This window comes from Diabrotica undecimpunctata, chromosome 4, assembly GCF_040954645.1.
Source record: "Diabrotica undecimpunctata isolate CICGRU chromosome 4, icDiaUnde3, whole genome shotgun sequence".
In the NCBI taxonomy this organism is placed as follows: domain Eukaryota; kingdom Metazoa; phylum Arthropoda; class Insecta; order Coleoptera; family Chrysomelidae; genus Diabrotica; species Diabrotica undecimpunctata.
This window is the reverse complement of record NC_092806.1, coordinates 159,517,698-159,544,885: the sequence shown is the minus strand read 5'-3', so window position 1 is coordinate 159,544,885 and position 27,188 is coordinate 159,517,698. Positions and strand designations below refer to the sequence as shown.

General features: G+C 35.0%; 1 protein-coding gene across 2 annotated transcripts; it reads right to left on the bottom strand.

Annotated features, from left to right (window-relative positions):
* Positions 1–6,227: 6,227 nt before the first annotated feature.
* On the bottom strand, positions 6,228–26,993 carry Remo (Remoulade). 2 transcript variants are annotated; one of them, XR_011950817.1, is made up of 9 exons: positions 26,626–26,993; positions 26,506–26,571; positions 25,688–25,903; positions 23,104–23,329; positions 22,750–23,014; positions 22,035–22,597; positions 15,985–16,324; positions 7,172–12,887; positions 6,228–7,129 (listed from the first exon to the last, which is right to left on the bottom strand). XR_011950817.1 is itself a non-coding variant. In XM_072530783.1 (8 exons), exons 1-8 carry the CDS (start codon positions 26,826–26,828, stop codon positions 10,354–10,356), a joined length of 4,413 nt encoding a protein of 1,470 aa, XP_072386884.1. In that variant the 5' UTR covers positions 26,829–26,993; the 3' UTR covers positions 6,228–10,353. The 2 variants fall into 2 exon arrangements, 1 of the variants encoding a protein (XP_072386884.1); XM_072530783.1 differs by having other exon boundaries at positions 6,228–12,887.
* Positions 26,994–27,188: the final 195 nt, after the last annotated feature.

Genomic DNA, 27,188 nt, shown 5'->3' with positions numbered 1-27,188 from the left:
TACTGAGATAAGTTGTCGGATTGCTGTTCTTGTTTGTCCTAATCTTTGTGTAATTTCTTCCTCTGTTGTTGCCTTTTTCGTGATTATAAACCCCAAGTATTTGAATTTATCCTTTCCTTTGATTGTTACGTTGTCATCAATCTGTAGATCTTCTATATCTTCTTCACTTGTAGATAGGTACTCTGTTTTCGCGAGGTTAATATCTAGGCCAGCGTTGGTATATTCTTCTGCTTAACGTATATGGGCATTCGTTCCGTACCGGTACTCCCATGCCTTCGCATTTTCTTTTCCATGTAGTCAAGGCTTTCTCTAAGTATATTTTGAATAGGGTTGGAGATGTGGAACAACCCTGCAGGAGCCCTTTTGTTGTGGTGAAGTCTCATATGATTCTTGTTCCCATTTTAATGGACACTTTATTTTCTTTATACAGAGCTTTTGTAGCTTCTATGAGTTCCGTCTGTATTTCTAATTTGTACATTGCTTCCCATAGTTCTGACCTTGGTACAAAGTCATACACCTTTCTCAGGTCCACAAATGCCAAATATATATCTCTATTTTTTGCTTTTTTCTTTTCCAACAGTTGTTCCAGTGTGTATATGTCGTCTATGCATGATCTTCCTGCCGTGAAGCCTGCCCGATCCTCTCCGATTTTGCCTTTTATCGCTTGTTCTATATTTTCTCGCAGTATCTTCCCATATAATCTTCCTATTGATGATATTACGCTTATTCCTCTGTAGTTTTCGCATCGTTTTCTATCTCCTTCCTTAAATATAGATGTCATATATGCCTCCGTCCATTCCTTTGGGAGCTGTTCTCCATTTATGGCTTTCTGAAATATCCATTTTATCATCCGGTGTAATTTTTTTGAACCGTACTTTATAAGCTCAGGTGAGATGCCTCCAGGTCCCGGTGCTTTCTTATTTTTGATTGCTTTTATGGCCGTTCTCATTTCCCTATCTGTTATTTCTATTTCTTGTTGTGGGGATCTGCTTCGTCTTCGCCTGTTTTCTTTTCGAATGAATTGTGGTCTTTGTTCTGTTAATAGCTCCTTGTAGTAGTCCTTCCATTCTTTGTCCTGTATATTTCCCAATTTAATTTTTTCTTTTGAGTTTTATTTCAATCCTCTCAGTACTTTCCATGACTCCGAAGTTCTTGTACCTCCTATGTATGTTTCAATATTTAAGCAGGTTCTTTCCCATTCTTCATTCTTTTGTTGTGTTATTTATTTTTTCACTTCTCTATCGTTTTCTCTATATTCTTTATAAACTTCATCGTTGTTTGTAGTCAGCCATTTTCTGTATAGTTGCTTTTTTTCTTCAATTATTTTTTTGTTGGTTCATTTATTTCATAATAGTGATGTTTATTTGTTATATGTTCTTTCCAAGGGCTTCGAATGCTGCTTGTTTTATACTCGCCTTTATATGCTCGTATATTTCTTCTATGTTGCCGTATCTAAATGCTATTATTTTTGGTCTAGACGTTGTTGGTATGGTTCTCTTATTGATTGTTCTTGAAGTAGTTCTATCTTGTATTGTTTTTCTCTAATAGTGTTCAACGGTTCTTCTGTAGAGGGGGTCTTGTTGTTTCCAATTAATGTCCATTTTGCTGTCAGTAGTTTATAGTCCGTTCCACATTCTGCTCCTCTTCTGACCCGCACATCTTTGATCTTTATTGTGGTATCTTGTTTGATTATTATGTAGTCTATTATCGATTTCAGCTTTCGTGTTTCTTGCGTCCTAGTAGATAGTTTCTTTCGTGTTAGTAGATATTCTTTCTCCTTTTAATCTTATACATCACTTCTCTCTCTTTCCCAATTCTTCGTAGTACAGTCTCGTTGGTTTTCTTGCCCGTCCATGGTATCCTTAGGATTCTTCTATATAGCCACATCTCGAAGGCTTCAAGTTTTTTCTCCATCGCTTCATTGAGTGTCCAGGATTCAACTCCGTAGTATAATATCGAGAAGATATAACATCGATAGGAGCCTTACTTTTATCTCCAGATTAAGGTTGTGGCTTTTAAAGAGTTTGGCCATGTTGTTGAATGCACTCCTAGCCTTCTCTATTCCACATTTTACTTCTTGTGCGTGATCGTATTGTTCGTTTACTACTGTTCCAAGATATATAAACTGTTTTACTTGGTCCACTGGTGTATTCTTGATAAGCAGTTGGACGTCTCTAATTTTATTTTTGCTGATGACCATAAATTTAGTTTTTGATATGTTAACTTCAAATGTAGTCCAAATCTTTCACTTACTTCATTAACTTTGTTTATTAGTTGCTGTAAACTGTTTAAACTGTCTGCAAAAATAACGGTGTCATCTGCATAGCGGATGTTGTTTAGGCGTTCTCCATTTAAAGGGATTCCATGTTCGCAATTTTCCAAGGCTTCACTAAATATTTCCTCTGAATATAGGTTGAATAATATAGGTGAAAGTATACGTCCTTGTCTAACCCCTCGCAGAATCTGTATCGCTTCCGCCGGTTCATCTCCAAGATTTATACTTATTGTGGCTGATTGGTTCCAGTATAAATTTTGTATTATACGCCGGTTTTTATCATCTATTTGGGCTTTTGTTAGAACATTCATCATTTTTCGGCGTTGAACTGTGTCAAATGCTTTTTGATAGTCCACAAAGCAGGTGTAGATATCGCAAGTCATATATCTGCATCTTTGTAATAATACCTATAGACTAAATAGTGCAACTCTCGTACCTAAGCCTTTCATAAATACAAACTGCGTGTCTTGTATTCTCTCTTCGGATAGCTTGTATAATCTGCTATGTATATTTCTAAGAAAAAGTTTTAGTGTATGGCTCATTAGACGTATGAGCCTATATTCTCCGCACTTTTTCGCTCCCTGTTTCTTTGGTAACGTAATAAATTCTGAAACTAGCCAATCTTTTGGAATATTGCCTGTGTCATAGATTTTATTGAAGATTTTACACAGTATTCTTAAACATTAATCATCAAGAAGTTTAAGAAATTCAGACTGTACTCCGTCTGGTCCTGGAGCTCTCCCTTCTTTTAGTGATATTATGGCTGCTCTTATTTCTGCCACTAGGACAGGTGGTCCTGTTTCCGAAGGTACTGGAAACAGGACCACCTGTTTTCCCTCTCATCAAAAAATAAATTTCGTATGTAATTTTTCCAAGTATTATCAGTACTCTCTTTGTCCACGATTACCTCTCCGTTGTCATTAACAAGTTTACTTACTCCTCTGTTTTTACATTTATGTGACTACACTACCAAAACGCTTTATAAATAATGAATTTCGCAGCCAATCCAAATTACGATTTTTTCGATGACTGTATATACCGAATCTACGAAAAACAACTATACATCGACATTTTTTAAAATTTACCTTCACATCAAACAAAATAAGTATGTTTTTGTATAAAATGGTTGGATATTTTCTAAGCAGACATTTAGTAGAGTGCTCAAAATAACAAGAGAAGTAATTTTTTATACTGCGACGTATCTTTATAGCTTTTATATACGAGACAAAGATGAAAAATTATTAGCTTCTACTACTGGCGGCAACCCTGTATATTAAATTATGCATATGAACAACCAGTGGTAGATATAGTGATATAAAGGACTTAAAAGAATATATGAGTACAAAACTAGAGGAAAAATACAAAATTAAATTGACAAAATAAAATAAGAAAGCCGTAATAGAGAGAACTTTGAAAACGAAGACTGGTTAGTCTTCCATCGTAGATTCCTGTGAATGTAGATCACACCAATCTACACATTAATATAAACATTCTTCCTACTTACTAATAATCGTGAGAATCGAATTGCTTGTCTCTATAGACTCTCCGAGTGTCTTTGAGTAAGTCTACTTCTTACATCACTGACCTCACCATCTCATCTATTATCACATCCCACATTCTTCCCATTTATTAATCCTAAACTCCAAAATATATCGGAAAATACTAAGGGTATTCCAGAGTTCTGAATCATGATCAAATTTTGCAAACGGCCGTTTAGACTCTATATAAAGTTACGTTAACTAAATTATTTCTCTCTATATTTTCAGCACTGTTTTTACTTACCGTTCTTATGCAGTGTGTTTCCAAAAAAAGGTAACCCCGTCTCTAGGGTAGGTAAAAAACTGAAAAATAGTTGGGGTTTGCTTAGTAAAAAATTTTTGTAACGCCATCCGTTTTCAAGATACAGGGCGTTGAAGAAAAAAAATTTTACGCATTTTTTACGATTTTGCCGAAACTACTGGCAACATTGTAATGAAATTTTATACGAATATCTTTTGGAAGCTGATACATCCCATGAATTTGTTTTTATATCTGATTCTCATAGAGGGCGCTAGTTACACGGATCGTACTAAGTATTAGTCAATGTAACTTTTTTAAGAGTATAATTATTAATCAAAATTTCAAGTAAATTTAAACATCATTCAATTTTACACGAAAAAGGTACTCTTGGTAAAACTCGATACTGTGTACCGTTTTCGGAATATTTTGATTTGAAAATTATGAAGTAATAATTGATGCTGGTATAAAATAGTTAGTAATTAAACAAAACTCACAAAAAGAAAATTAAATTAATGACTAAGAACACAAAATAAAATTCAATTACAGTAAGTGTTCAAAATGCCCTCCATTTTCGTGAATACAAAAGTCTATTCTTTTTTCTAAAAATTCCATTAACCTTCTAAACGGTAGGCTTTCAAATTGACGTTGAATTCTTTCTTCCAATTCTTGGCGTGAATTTACCTCTGTAGCATAGGCTTTTTCCTTAATATACGACCAAACTGCGTAGTCAAAAGGGTTAAAATCGCATGCCCGAGGAGGCCAATGAATCGGAGCTTCTGCACCTCTACCAATCCATCGATTCGGAAAATGATTACTCAACCAATTACGACACCTTCTATCAAAGTGTGGTGGAGCTCCATCGTGCATAAAAAATAAAGATCTTCGCTCGTTTAGCGTTAAATCTTCTAATATCTCGAATAAGGAATTGTTTAAAAAATCAAGATACATATCACCATTTAAATTTCCAGGTAGAATATAATAACCTATTAATCTGTTACCTAAAGTTGCTGCCCAAACATTAACTTTAAATGAGTGTTGGTAATGTGATACCCTTTTGACTCGTGGATTCTCATCACACCAGTAGTGTGCATTATGGGAGTTAAACATACCTTGTCGCGTAAAGGTGGCCTCGTCCGTAAAAAGAATGCATTTTAAAAAATTTGGATTGTGGGCTGTCCTTTGTTGCAATGTTTCACAAAAATCCACTCTAACCGGCAGATCATCTGGCAAGAGCTCTCGGACTTGTCTGTAATGATAAGGATGTAATTGCTGTTCTTTCAGTATCCGCCAAGTACTTGAAGAAGTATTTGTTTGTCTTGCTATATTCCTTACGCTAACTGTTGGATCTTGATCAAGTAAATTTAAAATATTATTTTCTTTATTAATTGTTCTTGTTGTTCTTGGTCTACCAGAATTTATTTTATTTGGTCTCACATTCCCAGTTTCTCGACAACGTCGTTCAACGGCTCTAAATGTTTTTTTACTTGGTAAGTTTCTTCTAGGAAACTTTTCTGCATAACGTGTCACAGCTGCACTAGAACATCCTAAACATTCGCCTAAGGTTAATAACATGTCAGTGTATTCAACATTTGAGTACATTTTGATTTGATTTTACAAATAACAAGGCTTCAAAACTCTAATTATTGTTAATTTATCGTCATAACAATCAATAAATGTCAGATTTCCATGGCACACTTGGTGAAAATAGAGGTATACCTATTAGAACTTTATCATTACTACCAGCATCAATTATTACTTCATAATTTTCAAATCAAAATATTCCGAAAACGGTACACAGTATCGAGTTTTACCAAGATTACCTTTTTCGTGTAAAATTGAATAATGTTTAAGTTTACTTGAAATTTTGATTAATAATTATACTCTTAAAAAAGTTATATTGACTAATACTTAGTACGATCCGTGTAACTAGCGCCCTCTATGAGAATCAGATATAAAAACAAATTCATGGGATGTATCAGCTTCCAAAACATATTCGTATAAAATTTCATTACAATGTTGCCAGTAGTTTCGGCAAAATCGTAAAAAATGCGTAAAATTTTTTTTCTTCAACGCTCTGTATCTTGAAAACGGATGGCGTTACAAAAATTTTTTACTAAGCAAACCCCAATTATTTTTCAGTTTTTTACCTACCCTAGAGACTAGGTTACCTTTTTTGAAACACCCTGTATAAAAGTCTATATATATTCTAAGGAGAATTATTAGACTAGGACCGTTTTATAATATCAATAGAATTTTTCGATACAGAAAAAACATATAAACTGTTATTTGTACTATTTTACTATGATGATTCAACGTACGGAAGAAACTTCTTTCCTCTACTAGAAAATAAAGCGTTAAAAAATAATTTCTTCAAATAATTCCAACCGTTACATGAACTATAGTAAACTAAATGGTTTCGTTTCGTACAAAATAAGGAGTTTTGTATAGTCTTGCACAAAATCAATGATATAGTATAGTGTTGCAATAAAGCTAATAAGGAAGATGCAATTGGATACGAAGTTTGAGGGTGTTAGACCGCGCCAGTCTTCCAAGATTTCTTCTGCTCTTTGATAATCATACTCAGTGGCGTTACAGCTCATTATAAACCAAAACTTTCTTTAGAACAATTTTCCATTTACAATAATCTCTAACTCATCAGTAGTTGCCAAAAGACGTTTGGTATATCCGATGCCCAACATGTTCAATTAAAACGTCTGTGTGGCGATGGAAACACTCTCCTACAATAACGACATTAGTTAAGTTACTCTTTCTTGAACATGATGATGAAAGTGTCCGTTGAGAATGATGTCTTTTTGGAGCCTCTTCGAGGAATGGCATATTTGATTAGATTAGGTTGGATGAAAAGATTTATAGTGACACCTTGAGGTAGCAAAGAAGAGGTATTCGTTTGGTTTAACGCTGGGAAATGGTGGTGGGGGTTAATTAAAACCAAAGAAAACGGTCCTTATTACATTTTTTGGCTTTCTTTAATAAACGTGTGAAGGGTAAATTGTGACAAATCTTCTTTAAAAGTAGTTTCTAGGGGATCCACTCATCAGAGAGTTCATCATCATCCTAAGCGCTTGACGTCTAGGTGTTAAGACCCCGAATCGTAACCCAAACGGGATTTCTTCCTTAAGGTTTGGGTTTAACGGGGAATTAATAGCGGATTTGAGTGCCTACTACTCTCGTATTAGTATAAATAATGGAAAACACTGTCCAATGGTTACCGATACTGGAATCGCTCATACTATTATAAGAACAGTCTTAGAACCCATGCGGAGACTTTAATATCATGGAGAAAGAAGATATAAAGAAGGAAAGAGTTCCACTAGACAAGTAGTTCATAGCGAAGTGATTATGCCTAGAAAAAGGACTTAGGTAGACATGACTACGCAGAAAGAACCTGTCGAATACAGACAAATCATAGTGATGATTGAAGTCTTGTAGTTTTATGGTAGTGGCAAAAAATCGGAGATCGGTACCAGAAGAGTGGCTAAATGGAATAATATGTCCGTTGCATAAAAAGGGTGATCAACTGGACTGTGAGAACTATAGAGGCATTACTCTGTCAGCATCTGCATATAAAATCTTCGGCAATGTATTGTTTCAAAGACTTAAACATTTTATAAAGGATATTGTTGGTCGATATCAATGCGGATTTACTGCTGGAAAGTCAACTACAAATCAAATTTAACACATAGGCAGATTCTAGAAAAGTCGCTAAAATATAACATAGATACAAACCATCTCTTCGTGAGGCTGGCGTGTCTCTTCTTTAATATTTTCTTGGAAAAGGCAATGGCGCTGACGATATAGTTATAGTGGGCAGAAGTATGAGAGACATGGTGCAGTGTTTTACAAGGCTTGTGGACTTGGGAAGTGAATTAGGACTTGTGGTAAACGAGGAAAGACCTAAATAAATGTTGGTTTCTAAAAACCCCCGAAACATCCAACAGAGAATTCAAATTAACAACCATACCTTTGAGCAAGTGAAAGAAAATAAAAAGTGAACAGGCCAATATTCGCAACGGATTGTCGGCCACTTATGATGATGAAGACGGAAAGAATATTTGCAGCAGTTCATGGTGTAAAATCTGTAGTCGCTTTGGTAAAGCAGCAAATTGCTGATGACTGGATCCTTGCGAAAACTAAAAAGGGAATTCGTTTTACAGAGAAAGTTGACAACAATACAAAATAGGTGAAGCAAGTTTGCTTAACAATCTCAACACAAAGTAATTTTGGAAGCATCAGCTACTTGGGGTTTATACGGCCGAATCCATTGACATTGCAGATAACTTCTACGGGAACTAGATTGAAGGACCTCCTGACGTAATGTCAAAGAAAAGATTCAGTTCCTCATTTTACTCTTAACTATGGCTTTCGACACGTACAATGGGTATGCTATTATTTTGTTCTATTGTTCTATAATATTAAAGTTATAACGAATGAAAAATATAACAATGAAATTAAATCCATGTTTACTATAGTTTATGTATAATTAGTTGAAGAAACATATTATATATATATATATATATATATATATATATATATATATATATATATATATATATATATATATATATATATATATGAATTTTTCGTATTAGAAAAAGCTGCTCAAAATACAAATCCACAAGCCGACTACAATAAGACACAAAGATCAACCTCATTGTAAATAAAAATCATTTAGGCCATTCCGGTGTGACTATTGCATTTACAGTTTTAATACCAATAATTAATTTCTTGGAAAATACACTCAGATGCACAAAAATGGCCGCTTTAAAATGTTAACAAATTTTTCTTTTAAATAACTTTTTTATTTATCGCCAAATTTTGATCAAGTTTTGGACAATAAAAGGAAATCATTCTAGAGTCGTTTTTATCAATCGTGTTTCATTGAGCCGTTTATCACGTGATGTAAAACGCGAGATTTTGACTTGAATGTGACATTTTGAAGTGAGACGTGACGTAGGATATCAAACGTGACAGTTGACATTTTACGTTGCATTTCATTTCATTTTATAATGTCAGGCTTTAAGACAAATCGTTTCATTCTACGTCAAGATCTGTCAATTGCTTTATGGCATGAAATATTATTCGGCACTAATCAACCAATAAATTAATGTCTAATAACGCTAAAAACATTATCAAAATGAATTAAACAATGAATAAGTCTGTAAGCCACTATTGTATTTGTAGCACTCTTTGCAACACTTGTGCCTCTAGCGGCGATTGCTGTAAGCTGAATTAGATGTTGAAAAGTAGGCACACAAACAAGGCATTGCGTTTCCACTCCTTACAACCCTCCTTAAACGTGATGTGACCAAATTGGTAAAGTAGAGAATGTGCATATTCGCTACTAAAACGATTTTTATTTAATTTGTCCAAAAAATTATCAAAATTGGGTCATAAATAAAAAAAGGTATTGAAAATCAAAATTTGTTAAGATTTTGGACACGCCTGAACATATTTATTCTGCACATGGCGAATTAAAAAAAGTACGATTATTTAATTGATCATTAAAAATCTATTACTTGATTTATATAATAGTAATTATATAGCTAATTGGGCACATTTAGTAAAATATAATTGATAAATAAATAGCGTATACTTCTTCGTAGACAAAATTTCCGTAGAATGGCCCATTTACAAATATTTAGTGTATATTTTTACGTATTTTCTTCACTCTAAATCGCCCTACAACGGCTAATCACTCATTGAGCTTGTATGTCTATTAAAAATCATTGCACGCAATCTCAAAAACTACCAATCAAATTCACTATCCGCAATATATCTTTAAATAACTCCAAAAATATACATATTAAGCTATAGCTTCACCAATACTGTCTGTAAACCAAGACACGATTCATAAAAACCGTACAGAGTGGTCCTAGTTGTTCCGCTAACTATTGAGCATTTTTTGGGCAAGAAGAGAGCTGCGCAATTACAGCACCTCATACTACGAATGACATACAGACAACTGTGCCATTTAAAAGGCCAAAAATGTTTTTTTTTGTCATTATTAAGTTTTCAAGACTATTAAAAAATATTAGCACTAAATCTTCATTACAACGAACATTCGTGGCCAAATCGTATATTATTACAGTAAATTATACATCACAATTCTAATACCATCGGTTAAACATTTGTTTAGATATTAAATTCGCAGTATGAGTTACTATAATGGCGTTTAAAGCTATTTTTCAAGTTAGAGGAGAGCAAATCAAGTAAAAGCATGGACCAACCGTCGGTTATTAGTCGTTTAAGACTATTAACTCCAAATCACCACTGACACTTTAGACTCTAGTCTCTATATCATCACTTAATCTGTCGAACTCGTCCCTACTCCTCAGATCTATCCTCCTATGCCTACTGTCATTAATAAACGAGTTAATTTCGGAATCCGACAAACACGGACTGTCCCTAGAAGGCGTATACACTTGCCTATATCTCTTCGACTGTGGACCTCTTCTGATTTGTTGATACAATTCATCCAAGTCGCTAACCGAAACACTACTTGCCCTGCTTTGGCCGTCTCCTTTGCCTAATCTCAAGTCTTGGGGATTTACATAGATTCTAGGAGTGGAAGCGCCACCTACCGATGACGTATCGAGGCCACTAAAATTACAACTGGCAGACTGACCAACGGTGCCGGATTTTTGGAAATATTCGTCTCTGGGAGGTAAGTCGGCGATTTGGCAGTAGTTTGGATCGTTTTCCGTTAGGATACTGAGAGGGCTGTTTTCTCTTCTAAGAGACTCAACTGGTTCGCTCGTTTCCGTAGTATTAAAACTCTCTTGATTTGGCAGTAGTGTTTTGTCGGGACTAGTTTTGTCTAAGATAGAATCTGAAATAGTTTCTGAGCTATAATCTAAGGTACACTGTTGAGACACGGAATGCATGTTATTTTCTGTAGTGTTATGTTTCTTTCTGCTTCTATTCCTAGATAGCTCTTTTTTTCGAAGTCTTTCAGCATGTATGACGATATTTTCTACGGGAATATTACTTTCCGAATCAAAATCATCAGCACTGTCGGAGAATATATTAGGATTCTTTTGCTGTATTCGGTGCTTATGTTCAACGTGAATATTGGTATTGTTTACCTTAGAATTGGTCCCGAAAATGTTCTGCTCACTATTATTTTTGATTTTGAGCTTCGGTTCTGAGAACACCGAAGCAGTATCGCTGTTTATATCCCTAGGAGGCTTGGCCAAATTATTCTTCTTCATCATATTCCTCCTTTGTCGTTTAAAGAACTTCCTAGCCACTGTACTCTGGTGGGGGTTGTAAAAAACATCAGCGTTGGTGGGATTTTCTATAATATTAGGAATAATACTGTTCCTATACTGCGCTCGGTGTAACACTACTAGATTAACGTTGTTAATCTTAGCTCCTTGATGGTCACTGAAGCTTTCGTTAAGGTCCACTGCTCCTTTGAGGATATTGCTATTCCTAGAGTTAGTTTTTGAGTGACTGGAAGTCCGGCTCGTTGACCTAGAGATGATCTGCGCCTCTAGATTGCTGACGGGAGGCAAAGGCAGCGGTTGTACTTGAATCTGAGGAATATTAGTAACAGTGTCTGATACATTTCTTGATCTAACCTTGCACATACGCTTACGCTTCATCCATCTGGACATTATAACCCACTGAGTCCTAACATCATTTCTTGCAACACAATAAAAGAAGAGCGTAAATGCACTGAGAGTTGTTGCTAATATGGCAAATGCTATACTGAATAGATCTTCCTCGAAAGAAAATATGTGAAACGGTGATTCTGTGGCAAATGCACAACTTAACCACGTCATGATGTATATAATCAAAAATATGACATAGGCTTTTAGCTGTGCCGATGGGGCATGTTCTGGGTCTTCTATTTCGCTAGAACCAGTCTTGGTAGATATACTTCTAGTATCCACGTGAGGAAAATTCGGTTCGGGTTCTAGTAAATCCAAATCAACGTGTTCTGTAGCTTGCGTGCCTTCACTTAAGTGACCATTGGCGTCCAAATTGTAAATAGCGCATCGTATCAACAGGAAGAATATAATCAGGAAGACAGTGAAGATTATACATGGCACATAAAGGGCGCTTAGAGCTGGACCTGATTTGAGGAAGCAATAACTAGATGAAGCGTACTCGTTCATGTTTATAGCAGCTGAAAGTCCGCATATGATCAAACCGATGCCCCAACCTACAAGATACAAACCTAATATAGGTTTCTGTATTGGATAGTCCGATGGTAAATCGTCATCTTGGAGTCCTATAATATCGTTCTTGCTTAGTCTCTTGTACATACAGTTTACACCAACACACATCCAAAGCAACGAACATAGAGTGAAATAATGTAAGATCATGCCAACAATTTGACAAACTTTAGTATCCTCAGTTTGATAAATACCAAATATGTACAGAAAAGTTAGTAAAGATATAGATATCCACGTGTTAATTAAAGAATGCTTCGTCTTCTTAGGTATTTGTATAGTGACATAGCAAAGAAGATACGTCAAAATAACTATCAAAAACGAAGTAAACAATACAAAAACACCTACGTACACCGCTGGATGACTTAGCTTGAATTTGGCACTGACGTGTTCCTCCAGCATGGTGACGTCTTGGAGAAGTCCGTAATAACCGAAACTGTCACACGAGAATACCAGATACTCTTGTATATCGTGAGAAAACTTACAACCGTCGGAACTCCAGTTTCCCGTTCCGTTGTTAGCGGCTGCATCCCACCAAACTGGCATAAACGGGGTCACGTCGTAGATGGTCGTCGATGGAGTGCGCAGCATCACGTAAACTGGATCTGTTAGATTCCGCACGACGTAATCAACTGAAAATATAATTTCTATCACATTTCTAGACTATTATATTACCAAAGTTGCTTAGAAATATATGCAATTCAACAATGTCACTCTTGATTTTGTTTATTTTAAAATTTGATATATTTGTCTGTAGTTTGTTGTTCTAGAGCATTTAAAAGAACTCAGAATTTAAAAAATTTTATTTTTTATTTTTTTTTTGTAAAAAATGCATGGGATTATATATCCCAACAGTATTTTTGTATGGGATATATATAATCTCAACAGTATACATAAACGATAAAAAATGTTTATACATGATATGGGGTAAAACAGTCGCTACATAAGGGAACATCACACATTTTACAAATAAATTTGGTACGTTTATCTTTCTTATGTTGTGTACACCTTATACACCTCAAGCTACTGGATTTTCCTAATATAGGTAAATGGTCGCCAACATTACTCATCACTGTGGCTGACATGCTTCGACGGCCACCATGATTGGTTTTTTTTTTTTTCTTCTTTGGAGTCCTTGTCGGCCAGTACTGATAAGAATCTCAGCTAAGTCGACCAGATAATTTAGAGGGCTATTTTCTTATTTCTGGTATGTAACTCAGTATATAGAATATATGAATTGTATACTGCCATGATTAGAACTTTGTAGTAAACCTTCTTCCACCATTTTTGGGATTTTTTATTGAGAGCGTACACAGATATCATTTGATCACATCTATCTACACCTCCCATGTAACGGTTATAGAATTCAATCGATACATGACAACAAATGTTGGCTTTTGTACCATCTTTCAGTTTTCTACACACAGTTGTTTCTTCTGGCTTATGGCAGTTAGTTAGTACAATAAAATCTTTTGTGTCCTGCCATCTTATTGCTAATGTTCGAGTTTAATTTGAGTAAATTTTTTCGGGTACTAATGCATGTACCGACAACAGGAAACATAATGGTATCCATAAGATGAACTGTTGTAAAAAATCTGTCGAAGCAAATTACAACATTTTCATTAGAAATTGTTGAAGATAGCTGATTTACGACACGTTCTCCCAAACTACCTGCCATCTTATTATCATTTTTGTCAGCATACACATTTATATCGTAAACAGAGCCAGTTTCCGAATCGCATCTTGTCCATAACTTTATGCCACTTTATGGGTGAATTTTGCCATATACTCATCAATTGCTTGATAGGTATAATCACTCCTAGCTCTCATAAAACTTGTCTTCAAGCAGGAAATAACATCATCTATATAATAAGTTTTATTTGCTGTGGCAGGTTTATTCATCATCATTCAATCTTCGCTTATCCACTGCTGGACATAGATCTCCCTCATAATTTTCCATCTATTTCGATCTTGTGCCTCTTGCATCCAATTCCTATGACAACGTTTTAGATCGTCAGTCCAACGTGTTGGTGGACGACCTCTGCTTCGGTAGGCATCATCTCTTGGTCTCCATTCCAGTATCCGCTTTGTCCATTTATTATCTGTCATACGAGCCACGTGACCTGCCCAGTTCCATTTCAGTGTTGCTACTCTCTCTACTGCATCAGCCACTCCTGTTCTTTGTCGTAGCTGGCGATTTGGGATCTTGTCTCGTAGTGAAACGCCCAACATAGCACGCTCCATCGCCCTTTGACACACACGGATCTTTTGAACTGTTCTCCTTGTCATGGTCAACGTTTCCGCACCGTAAGTTAACACTGACAAAACACACCGATTAAACGTATTTCAACCCAATGAACGGCAGGTTTATTTCTGACCTGCACCATTTCTGACGATGGTATGTATTCTCTTATATTCTTGGAGATTTTCTTCATCATCAAAAAAAATTTTTCATCGGTCATCCATGATTTCCGTTTCTCCTGTATCTTTCTTCAGGTGTTGTTCTTTTATTTCTCTCACTGTTTCTTGTATGAAGGTTTCTCTCACTGTGTCCTCTATAGTTCCTGCATTTCTACATTTTTTTGAGGTTTTCACTCACCTTCAGTTGAACATTGGGATCTTTCAATTTTCTAACATCATACTTCTTTATCGAGTTACTTGTAACCTTCTTCATTCTTACTTTAAAATTAGCTACAACTGGTACATGATCAAAATTTATGTCTGCCCCGGGTATTTTTCGACAGATGTAGAGCTGCTCCTATACCTCTTACTTACTAGCATGTAATCATTTTTTCTGTCTGATTGATGACCATGATCATGATGAAAGTCTGATTTCTTACAATCCTTCCTACAGAATCCTGTGGAGATTTCCAGGTGTACAATTTTCTTAGGTGTAGCTTAAAGCAGGTGTTCATTATTACTAATAGATTTGCTACCACAAAAATCTCCAATGTACCTCCCAGATCGTTCTGGTTTTCTAGTCCAAATGATCCAACTGCAGATGATGTTTTGCTGGCCCCAACTTTGGCGTTGAAGTCACCCATGACAATTGTTAGGTCTTGCTTTTTCAACCTTTTCACGACTTAATTAATGCTATGGTATAGTTCTTCTAGCCCTTCTTCTGTTCCTTCTGTTGTAGGTGCATACACTTGAATTATATTGATGTCAATTGGTCTTGCTTTCAGTTATATGAGCATCACTCTTGCCGAGATTGGGATGAAGTTGCCAATAGATTTTGTCACTTGAACATGTCACTACAACCATGAACTCTACTAATTGTTCAAAGAGGCACCGATTTCAGAATTCGTTAAAGTTCAGAGACTTCGATGGGCTGGTCATGTAGTCAAAATGGAGACTGAAATATTGCCAAAAAGAGCCCTAGATAGTAAAATGCGGGCCGCAAGACCAAAAGGAAGGTCACGGATAAGGTGGGAGGATAAACTGGTAGCAGACGCGCAAAATTTGCTAGACATGAGAACCTAGAGAAGTTCGGCGCGGGATCGCCAAGGTTGAAGGCATAGTTTGGAGGAGGTTAAGGCTTGATTTTGGCTGTAGCGCCATTGGAGAGAAAGAAATGTTCTCAAAGAAATTCAATTATATGAAAAGCAAGAGTGAGAATTTCAACTGTAAATGGTAGATTTGATCGTCCAAGCGCATTAAGATTTCCACTTGTGACGATTTTGGACCAAAAAAAAATGAAACATCATATATTTAGTTGAAGTCACTTACCTAGTTGTACTCCTACGACGGCGGAAGTCACATCTTCTTTCCCATATCTCTTCTGATCCATAGAAAAGAGCTTGCTACTAGAGTGTATCGCGACCAGCAGGTCATACTCCTTGTTCGTCAAGTTTTCTTTCTTCTGCAATTGTTTAAAAAGACTTTCCGGTATGGTTACGGAAGCGTCGGTGGTCTTCCCTTGATAACTTGATGTTTCTTGATAACTTTTGTGGCTTGACGCGCACGAAAACAACGAATCTTTCCTGTTGTTCGGATTTGTGTATAAGGAGCAGGTGAGACCTTGAAAGCCTTCTGTTTCAACGGAAAATATTTCTATAGCCAAATTGTTCTGAAAAGGAACGATTTTTGTATAATCGTATCGATCTATTATGCAATGCTTTAATTCTTAGGATTACGCAATTAAATGGCAACGCTTTTCTCAAATATATCCCAAAAAGACACACAAAATGAAATTTGCTAAATTAAAATCGGTTAATACACAAAAAAGTTATTGCAAAATGAACAACAAAATCGCTGTTTTTGAAAATGGTTAATAACTTTTTCATTATTTATTAAAATTTGTTTAAATGTACTGTCCATTGTAAGATAATTCGGATGGAATTCCCCTAAATTAAGAGACTGGCCGATATCAAGCACAAAATGACTGTACTCTCTAAATGCTGTAACGAATAGTCACCCTTAGTCTTTCGTTACATTAGGTTCAATTCTAAATTTTATACAAAGTTTAAAGGTACTTTACTAAATGATACAAAGTAGGTGTAGCCAGGTACGTATTTCAATTATGAGTTGTTAAAGATTGGTAAATAAAATTTTAAGTATAATTTTATGTACGTATTTAAATTTAATCACTTAATTGCATTTGTACATGGAATTCAGAATTACAAATTTCTAGGTAAGTAAAGCCAGTGTTTATAAGAGATTTATTATAATTACTATAAATATGAGTGATATAGAACTGATTAGTGACGATGTCCTGTACATTCCTGCAACTATTTCAGGAAGTGAAGACGAGTCTCAACCTGAAAAACGTTCTGGTTATATTCATCTCACACAACGGTAAGTACTCGTTAAAAATACTCTTTAGTTAACCTTTCTAATACCGGATGAATTTTCAAACGACCAGTACCAGATGGGGCGACTTCTCGCCCCAGTAGTTTGGTTCACTTTTAAGTGCAAGGATTCGTACGTTCTGTATTTTTCTTTTTTTTTTTTTTTTTGTTTCATATGTCTGTTTTAACAGTTTGGTTTGTTTTCTGCTTTTTCAATAAAAACAATAAAAAACCGTTTTTTTTTTCTTTCAAAACAAAAATTGATGACAAATAAAAAATACATTAGCCTAAAAAAAGTTATTACTGCACCAGATGCAAAAATATTCAAGAAACTTGAAATTTTCAAGGTGACCCGGATTTTATGATCGCGAGTGTATTATTTGGATGAAACTTGGTTCGACACCCACGATATAGTTAAATAATGTTGGACCGATGGTAGTAAAAATTGCATCACCAATGTTCCTGCCTCTAAAGGGAAGAGAATTTGTATTTTACATTGTGGGGGAGAATCAGGATGGATAGAAGATGCTTTATTACTCTCTGCTAAGAGTGTAAGTGATTGTCGCTTAGATTATCATCAAGATATGGACAGTACTTTGTTTGATAAGTGGTTTGAGCAGCAATTACTGCCTACATTACAAAGAAATAGCGTTATTATTTTGGATAATGTTCCGTATCATTGTAAACTAAAGAATAACATTCCAAACACTAATTCAAACAAGGCTGAAATTCAAGAAATTTTATCAAAACATGAAATATATTTTATGAAAAAAAAAATAGCACTAAAGGCCTTAGAGGCCCATGGCTTAAAAAGTTTGTTCTTTCTTCATTTTCGCTTTCCTTTATGTACTGAGGTCTTCTCTGGCTCGATATGTGATTTTTCTCCATTCCTTCTTGTTATTCATTTTTCTTTTCTGGCCTTCTAGTCCAATTTCTTCCATATCTTTTTCTACCTCCTGATTCCATCTATTTTTTGGCCTTCCTTTTCTCTTTTTTAAAGTTATAGTGTAGTTTAGTACCCTTTTTGGAGTCCTCGTGTTCGGCATCCTTTCTAGGTGACCTCGCCATCTTAGTCTCTGTGCCTTTATGACTCCTATTATGTTAGGTTGATTATATAATTTCTTTAACTCATCATTTGATCTTCTTATCCATAAACCGTTCCTTATTATTCCTCCATATATCTTCCTCAGGATTTTCCTTTCCCATATCTCGAGTAAATTTTGTTCATTTTTTGTCATTGTCCATGTCTCACTGCGGTACGTTACTATTGGTTGTATAGTTGTTTTGTATAACTGTATTTTTGCCTTTCTTGACAAAAACTTGCTTTTCAACATTCCACTAAAAGCATGTACACTTCTATGGCCTGCCATTATTTTAGCTTGTATTTCTTCTTTAATGTTAGGTTTACGTGCTATTATTGTACCTAGGTATGTAAATCTTTCTACCATTTCGAATTCGTATGATGATCTTTCTTCTACTTCTACTTTAAACTTTTGTCCATCCCTGAACTGATCATCTGTCCACTGCATACATTTTGTTTTGGTTTCATTTATGTAAAGTCCCATTCTCTTTGCTGCTGTTACTATTCTCTTTACTATCTCCTGTAGCTCTTTTTTCCTCTTGCCAGCAACACTATATCATCCGGAAATGTCAAAACTTGGTGTCTTTTATGATATAGGAGTCCTTCTCTATTGATTTTCGCTTCTCGCATTATTTTTTCTAGGCATAAATTGAAGAGTAATGATGACAAAGGATCGCCCTCCTTCGTTTACTATAAATTTGTCTGATGCATGATTGTTTACTTTGACTCTGTTTTCTGTATTCTCTAAAGTAATATGTATCATGTTACGCAACTTTCTGCTAACTCCCAGTTCCTCAAGGGTCTCTTTTAATTCCTTCCTTTTTATTCTATCGTATTGCTGGAAGTCAATGAATAGCGCTATCGCTTACTAATGTGTACTGAATCCAATAGAATTGTTGTGGTCTGAATTAAAAAATAATGTGAGGAAAAATAATAATTATCCTAAATCATTTTCGACTGCTGTAGATTAAATTAAGACCGAATGTAATAATATTACAGCAGATAATTGGAAAAAATGTCAAATGAGCATGTCAAAAAACTAGAAGAAAAATACTTACAGTTCCAAAACATTATAAATAGAGTAGCTATAGATTAAAACGATAGAGATGATAGTGATACCAATTTAAATGTAGATGATAGTTAAGTTTCTTTTTTTTGTATTACTTATATGTATCTTTCTTTTACTTTGTGGGATTGCCGTAATTTTGATAAAATGTATCAGTATATAAGTCTGGGAGACCAAGGACTAGGGGAACGTAACGATAGAGGCGATCGTCTAATACAATTCTGCCAAGAACAAAGTCTAATAATCACAAAAACGTTCTTTAAATTACCAATGAGACGGTTATATACATGGCGCTCACCAGCAGATAAACCGGAAAAAGTTGTAAGAAACCAAATCGACTATATAATGATTAAAGAGAGATATCGTAACACCATCAAATCAGTTAAAACATATCCAGGAGCAGATGTCGCATCAGACCATAACCCACTAATCGCTAATGTCACGCTTAAGCTTAAACGTATAAGAAAACCACAAAGAACTCGTAAATTAGATGTTAGAAAACTGAAAGAAGTTGACATAAAAATCAAACTTCAACAGAAAATATACGAAAACATTGATAAATTAGATACTAACCCTTACGAGATAAACGAACAATGGGAAACACTAAAAAACTGCCTCCTCGCTCCATGCAAAGAGATATTAAAAGAACCGACACGAAAGAAAGACAATTGGATGACCGACGAGATACTCGGCATGATGGAACAACGAAGACAAGCCAAGAACAAAGACAGTCACAATTACAAAATCATTAACAACAAAATCAGAAAAAAGATAAGAGAGACAAAACAAACTTACTATGAGGAAAAATGTAAAGAGATAGAGGATCTTCAGAACAAATACGACCTATTCAACATACATAAAAAGGTTAAAGAAATGGCAGGACCGCAAAAAAGAAACCACAATACAACTCTTTTAGATAAAAATGGAAATACTATGATAACGACTGACGAAAAACTAAAACGATGGGAAGAGTATATGGGAGAGCTCTTCGACGACGAAAGAGGAAACCCACAAGACTTGTCTTTTGAGGACAGAGAAACAAGTGCAGAAATTACAAAGGAAGAAATAATGTATGCACTAAAGAACACCAGAAACGGAAAAACCCCGGGGCCAGATCAACTGCCTATTGATATCCTTAAAATAATAGAAAATGAGTACATTGATGTCCTCTTAAAGCTTTTTAATAAAATTTATCAATCGGGTGACATACCCAACGAATGGTTGACCTCAACATTCATTTGTCTCCCAAAAAAGAAAAATGCTAGAGAATGCACCGACCACCGTACCATAAGCCTGATGTCTCACACACTTAAATTGTTTTTAAAGATCATTCATAAACGCATTTACAAAACACTTGATATGGATATTGAAGAAACTCAATTTGGATTCCGTAATGACGTAGGTACCCGTGAAGCTCTATTTGCATTCAACGTACTAATCCAGAGATGCTTGGATGTGAACCAAGATATGTACGTCTGTTTCATAGACTACAACAAAGCTTTCGACAAAGTCCGCCACAAAGAGCTAATGGACATCCTCAAAGCAAAACAAATACAACACAATGACCTTCGAATTATAACAAATCTATATTATAAACAGCAGGCACACGTACGCATTAATGAACACAAATCAGAAGAGTTCGAAGTCAAAAGAGGAGTGCGACAGGGGTGTGTATTGTCACCACTACTATTCAATGCATACTCTGAAGAAATTATGAAAAGAGCTCTTGAGGGAGAAACAGCAGGAATCAAGGTCAATGGAACACCAATTAACAACATTAGATATGCGGACGATACTATCATTATAACAGACAACCTCCGAGACCTCCAAAAGCTAATGAACAAGATAGTTGAGTATGGAGAGGAATATGGATTATCAATAAACACCAAGAAAACCAAATTTATGAGGATATCAAAAACCCAAAATAATGGTGAAAGCCTGACAATTAACGGTAGTGTTTTAGAACAAGTTGAAAACTACCACTATCTTGGCACAATAATTAATCACACAAACGATTACTCCAAAGAAATCAAAGTTCGAATAGAGAAAGCACGTACAAACTTCAATAAAATGAGAAAGGTACTTTGTGCAAGAGAACTAAAATTGGACTTGAGAGTTAGGCTGGCAGGGTGCTATATTTTCTCGACTCTGCTTTATGGGATAGAAGCATGGACACTTAACGCGTCGACTGCTAAAAAGTTGGAAGCATTTGAAATGTGGGTGTATAGAAGAATCTTGAAGGTATCATGGACCGAGCATGTAACAAACAACGAAGTCATGAGAAGAATCAACAAAAGAATGGAAGTATTGGAAACCATCAAGACACGAAAGCTGCAATACCTGGGGCATGTTATGCGTAATGAGAGATGCAACCTACTTCAATTGATTATACAAGGGAAAATCCAGGGCAAGAGAAGTGTAGGAAGAAGAAGAATCTCATGGTTGCGTAACTTGAGGGAATGGTACGGATGCACATCAATTGAACTATTCAGAGCAGCAGCATCTAAGATCAGAATAGCCATGATGATTGCCAACCTCCGTCGCGGAGATGGCACGTGAAGAAGAAGATATAAGTCCGACCCTGTATACGATAGAAGATTAAATCCGAAATATCTTGCAAAGCACAGTACCTGAACTTGAGGGTCTTATCGTGTTTGAATTGTGTGCGAAAGATGGGCTAGATCGATTAAATATTTTTTGAGAAATTTAATTTGTTATAAGATTTTTTGAAAAATGAAATGAAAAATACCTTGCTACAAGACGCTACGATAACTACGATCTTGCAAGCCTAATTACACATTTAATGATTATTGTACACGTAAAAATCATCAAGTAAACTTACCTTGTGAAAATTGGAAGGATTCAAGAAAACGGCGATCCTCTCCGTGGCCTTCAATAACCTTCCCGAAGTTTTAAACTCCAAATCAGTCTCTCTTATGTAACTTCTCGGCAAATCCATCAGATTATTCGTCGCGTCCATTAAAATAGCTGCTATAGTACCGACGTGTTCTTTTGGCGCATACTTCACGTAATTTTCGATAGTAGTAACTGCATATGACAAGTCGACTACATCGTTAAATATACTTTTGTTCAGAGTGTAGTTCCTGAAGTGTTTGGCACTTTCTTCTATGCTAGAATCTACCATCGAGAACTGTTCGAGGATTTTGGTGGTGTCAGAGATATACGAACACATCGACGTGTTCAGATTCGACCATTGTCCGTTTTCAGAACATGTGTAGGAAGCTATTTGATGGGTGACGTCATAATTAAGATTCAATGATTCACAGGGCATCGTTATGGTAAAATTTATAATAGCTCGTGGCCAGTTGTAGCTGCCTTTGTTGTTTCTTGTTAAAGTCATAGGACAGTATTTTGTTTTATCTGATATAACGACCACCGCAATTCCTGAAAGACGTCCAGTATGAAGAAAAAAAACTAAATACTAAAATTTGTATGAAATTAAAAAAATCTATTGCAGCACTTTTTTGTAACTCTGTATATATAATTTTAGAACCCAAAAATGTCATCCAAAGAATTAGTAAAAAAAATGTACCAACCTTTTGAGTGATTCCCATGCAAGGACAAAAACTGACAATTCCAAACACCTGTATGGTTTTTTGCTAATCTAGGAACTATAAGAGTGCTAGATATCCTCCCGGCACTACCTAATAATTCATTTTCAATCCTTATATCAGAGAAATGATCTTTGGGATCGAAATCCAGCCAGGTCCAATGAATATCACTCTGAAGAGGATTCTCTAACGAATCGGAAATACTTGGCACAAAGCACTGCATTGTGAGGGAATCTCCCTCAAATACAACCTGCAAATAAAAAAACCAAAATAGGAAAATTCCGCTTTTTTCCTAGTGTCCCCAAACTTAATTTCTACAATACTTAACAAATACTTTACCTGGTTTTCCTCAGGTTTCAATTCAATAAATGGCAATCCACTACTACCAGCCGGAGATTTACAATGGATGTCATCTCCAATTATAAGTTTTTTCAATGGTCTTCCTTTAAATGTGGATGGAGACATGCATTTTGGATTCGATGATAGCTTTAGAGATTGTCTTTGTACCCAATCATGCAACCACAGTAAGCTGCAGTCACATACTAATGGATTACTTGATATGTCCCTGAAAAAGAACAAAGAAGTTATGAATATCTGTTATGTGTGCATACCACAATTTGTTTCAGTCCAACACTATTGTGAATTTCACTGGTAATATTCTCGATTTGGTGCTGGTGCTGGTTGATGATGCTGATGTAACTTTGTCCAGGGCAGATGAAGCTCTTTTGAGGGAGGGTATGCACCACCCACCCCTGAAATTTGAGGTAAAGGTGACCAAAAGGTACTCCACTAATAGTGGTTTGGTTGGTGGTGATTTCTATAGGGACTTTAAGTCGGCTGACTATGTGAAAATAACTGATTTTTTATCACAGTTCTGTTGGGATAATTTATTTTTAGGAAAACCACTGAATCAAATTGTGAATATTTTTTATAATATAGTTTACTTAGCTATATAATTATTTATCCCCCTAAAAAGGTATTCAAAACATAGATTCCCTTCTTGGTTCTCCCCAGAGTTGAAGGACCTGATAGTTGAGAAAAAGAAAGCTCACAAAAATATCTTTTATTGAAATCACTTCTGGATTATCATACTTTTTCTCATCTGAGGGCTAACTGTAAATTGTTAAAAAGCTGAAGGCTACAGAATTCATATTTATTTAACAGAATCACCACTAGGAAATAATTTGAAGGGATTTTTATCGTTTGTGAATTCATAAAGGGGAGAGCCTTCCTTGCCTGCTGGGTTGAGTTATGGCAGTGTTGAATCTAGTCAAGGAGCAGATATTGATCTTTTTGCAGAATATTTTTCTACCGTCTATTCCACTCCAATATGTGACATACCCAGTGATTCACCTTCATTTGTTTTTACTGGTTTTAACATAACTATATCTGATATTGATTTAGAGCTATCAGAACTGGATGTGAATAATAGTCCTGGTCCTGATGGATTGCCTCCCAGCTTTCTTAAGAATTGTTGTTTTATATTATCCAAACTTCTTTTTCACATTTTTAGTCTATCCTTAAATAAGGGTGAATTTCCAGAATGCTGGAAAAATAGTTTTTTAACACCTATTTTTAAAGTGGGAGATAATGCATTGGTGAATAATTACATGCCCATTAGTATAATTAGTGTAATACCAAAAGATATTTGAATGTTTTGTATGTGACTATATTAAAGCTTAGTTTATTGACGTTTCAATTTCCACTTCGGAAATCGTTCTCAAAATACAAACATTAGTTTTAATAATACATTAAAATAATGTTTGTATTTTGAGAACGATTTCCGAAGTGGAAATTGAAACGTCAATAAACGTATTTTAACCTTTAATTGTGGCTTATTCCCATTTAAATATAAATTAATTTAAAATGCCACAAGAAAATAGCTTCAGAACAATATCTTAAAGCTTAACTTGAAAAACATCTAGTAGACCAACAATTTGGATTTCGGAATAGCAGATCAACTGAATGTAATATACTAATGTTTGTGAACTGTCTGAGGAAGGCCATGGAGAGTGGCTATATGGTACATACACTATACACTGATTTCTCCAAAGCCTTTAATCAGGTGAACCATAATATTTTAATGGTTAAACTTAAAAAAATGGGTGTTGATAGGCCACTTCTTAAATGGCTGAGAACATACTTGATTGACCGAGTTCAGATGGTGTGTATCAGTGATTTTGTTTCCAGTGAGATTAAGGTTTATTCAGGAGTACCCCAAGGTTCTCATTTGGGACCCCTGTTATTTAATATATTCATCAATGATATACACCACTGCTTCCACCACAGTTCCCTTCTTCTTTTTGCAGTTCCCTTTATCTCAATTAGTTGAGTGAGTGGTGTCTGTTGATGGCCCTGAAAGCATCCAAGTGTCATGCTGTTTCTTTTGGACGATCGAGAGACCCAATGGAATATAATTAATATACAGAACATTCTTGTTGACACTAAGATGGGCAAATATTCACCCGGATCTAGATTTTTTGCACCAAAGGCTGACTTCATTTCTGGTCTCAGGCATGTGTTCATTTGAGTGGCTGTGGAATAGGTTATCATCATTTTGATGTGTAAAACTAAATTACATGATTCAGTTTGTGATATTAATACTTTTGTTATTGTGATATTTATACTTATATATTTTTTTTGTTTTATTGTATACATTGTAAACATTGTTAATCTTATTGGGCAGCAGCCCGTTGAAAATAAATAAATAAAAATCAGGATAGGCATTAATTGCACCCTCTGTGAAGAAGAAAATGAAAGAACTTTCAAGATTTATTAGCTAGAACTAACAAATCTTTGATTTTTCAATATAAACATCTACATTTCAGTATTACAATAAGATCAGTTACTTCCAAGTAATTCTTTTGCATTTTAAAATAAAAATATTTGGAAAATTCCTATAAATAACAGAAAAAATACTTACAGCTGTTTTATTTTTTCCAGTGGTGCAAATGTACCAATTGTAATAGCTGTGATCTGATTTTGATTCAATTTAAGTCTTTCCAAATGCCGTAATTTTTCAAAGGCTAACAAATCGATATGCCTGATAATATTGATAGATAAATCCAGTCTTCTTAAATTTGGAACCTCGATAAATTGATGTGCCTTAAGCTCTGTTAATTGATTTTTACTTAAATCTCTACAAAAAAGGTGTATTTAGTCATTTGTATATATTGACCATTGTGTTATGAGTGTGACAAGACATAATGAGAAAGTTAGACAACAAATAACTAAAAAACTAAATTCTAGCAAGAAATACTCAAAATGCATAGTAATCTGTCTTGATTTACTAAAGCCATGTCACAAAATATATATAGAAGCATATATGAATACCATATATACAAAAGTCACTCAATCTGCTCATTGTTGTAGTTAAAAGAATTCTAAATTCACAGAAAATACATTTGGGAAGCATAACTTTTCCACTTATTTTTTCTCTTTATAGTACCTATCCTAAATGTTCCATTAATGGTCAGATTGTGTTCAGCTTTCCCTTTTTATCCATAAATTATTGCGGTGCAACTTTCTTTCCTTTAAGGTATTTTCTTCTCTTTTCTTCATGTCATTTTTGAGTTTACAGAATGATCCCTATGATTGCCTTACCCCTAAAGGCAAAAAAGGACTTAGAGAACTATCTCAGTAAGCCCAACACATTTATAGGTCCTTTAAAGAGTACTTATATGTACTGTATAATCCTAATAAAACTAATAATAATACATAATGACAAACCAGAACACTTACAGTTTTTGTAGATCAGGAAGTTCAACTTTTGGCTGAAAAGATGTTAGCCCGTTTCCGGACAAATTCCTACGGAAGAAAAGCATTGCAAATACAAACAAACAATTTGAACTTGTTACTTACAGTTGAATAACCTCGCTAGCTAAATTTAACAATTCCAATTCATCTAAATGAAAAACTTTTTCGCCTTCTCCACAAGACATCTTTAAACCTTCATTGGGAAGATTTTTCTTGCATATGCATTTAGCTGGGCATTTTTCTTCAACGCCGAAACTACTATTTATAGATAAAATTAAAAAACACAGCAATAAATTAAGAGAACTCATCTTCTATTAAAACTTCATATATTTCTATTATTATATTAAATTTTCACTAGTTTTAGCTTAATGTAGAACACATTTCCTTGATTTTCATGGTTTATATATTATTTGTGAGTATTGTGCTCATGTTTAAAATTTGTTTAATTGTTGGTAAAAATTGTACAAACAATTTATGACAACGATCATTATTTTGACAGCTGGAGACGTACGTCAACTGTATGCTTCTTCCGCACTTCACATACAGGTGGCTCTTAGGCAATTATACCGAAGAGAAGGCTGTCTATTAGATAAAAAAACTAATAATGGAAAGGTTTATAAGAAATTGGAATATAAAAAAATTCTACGGAATAAGATGAGACTTTGAAC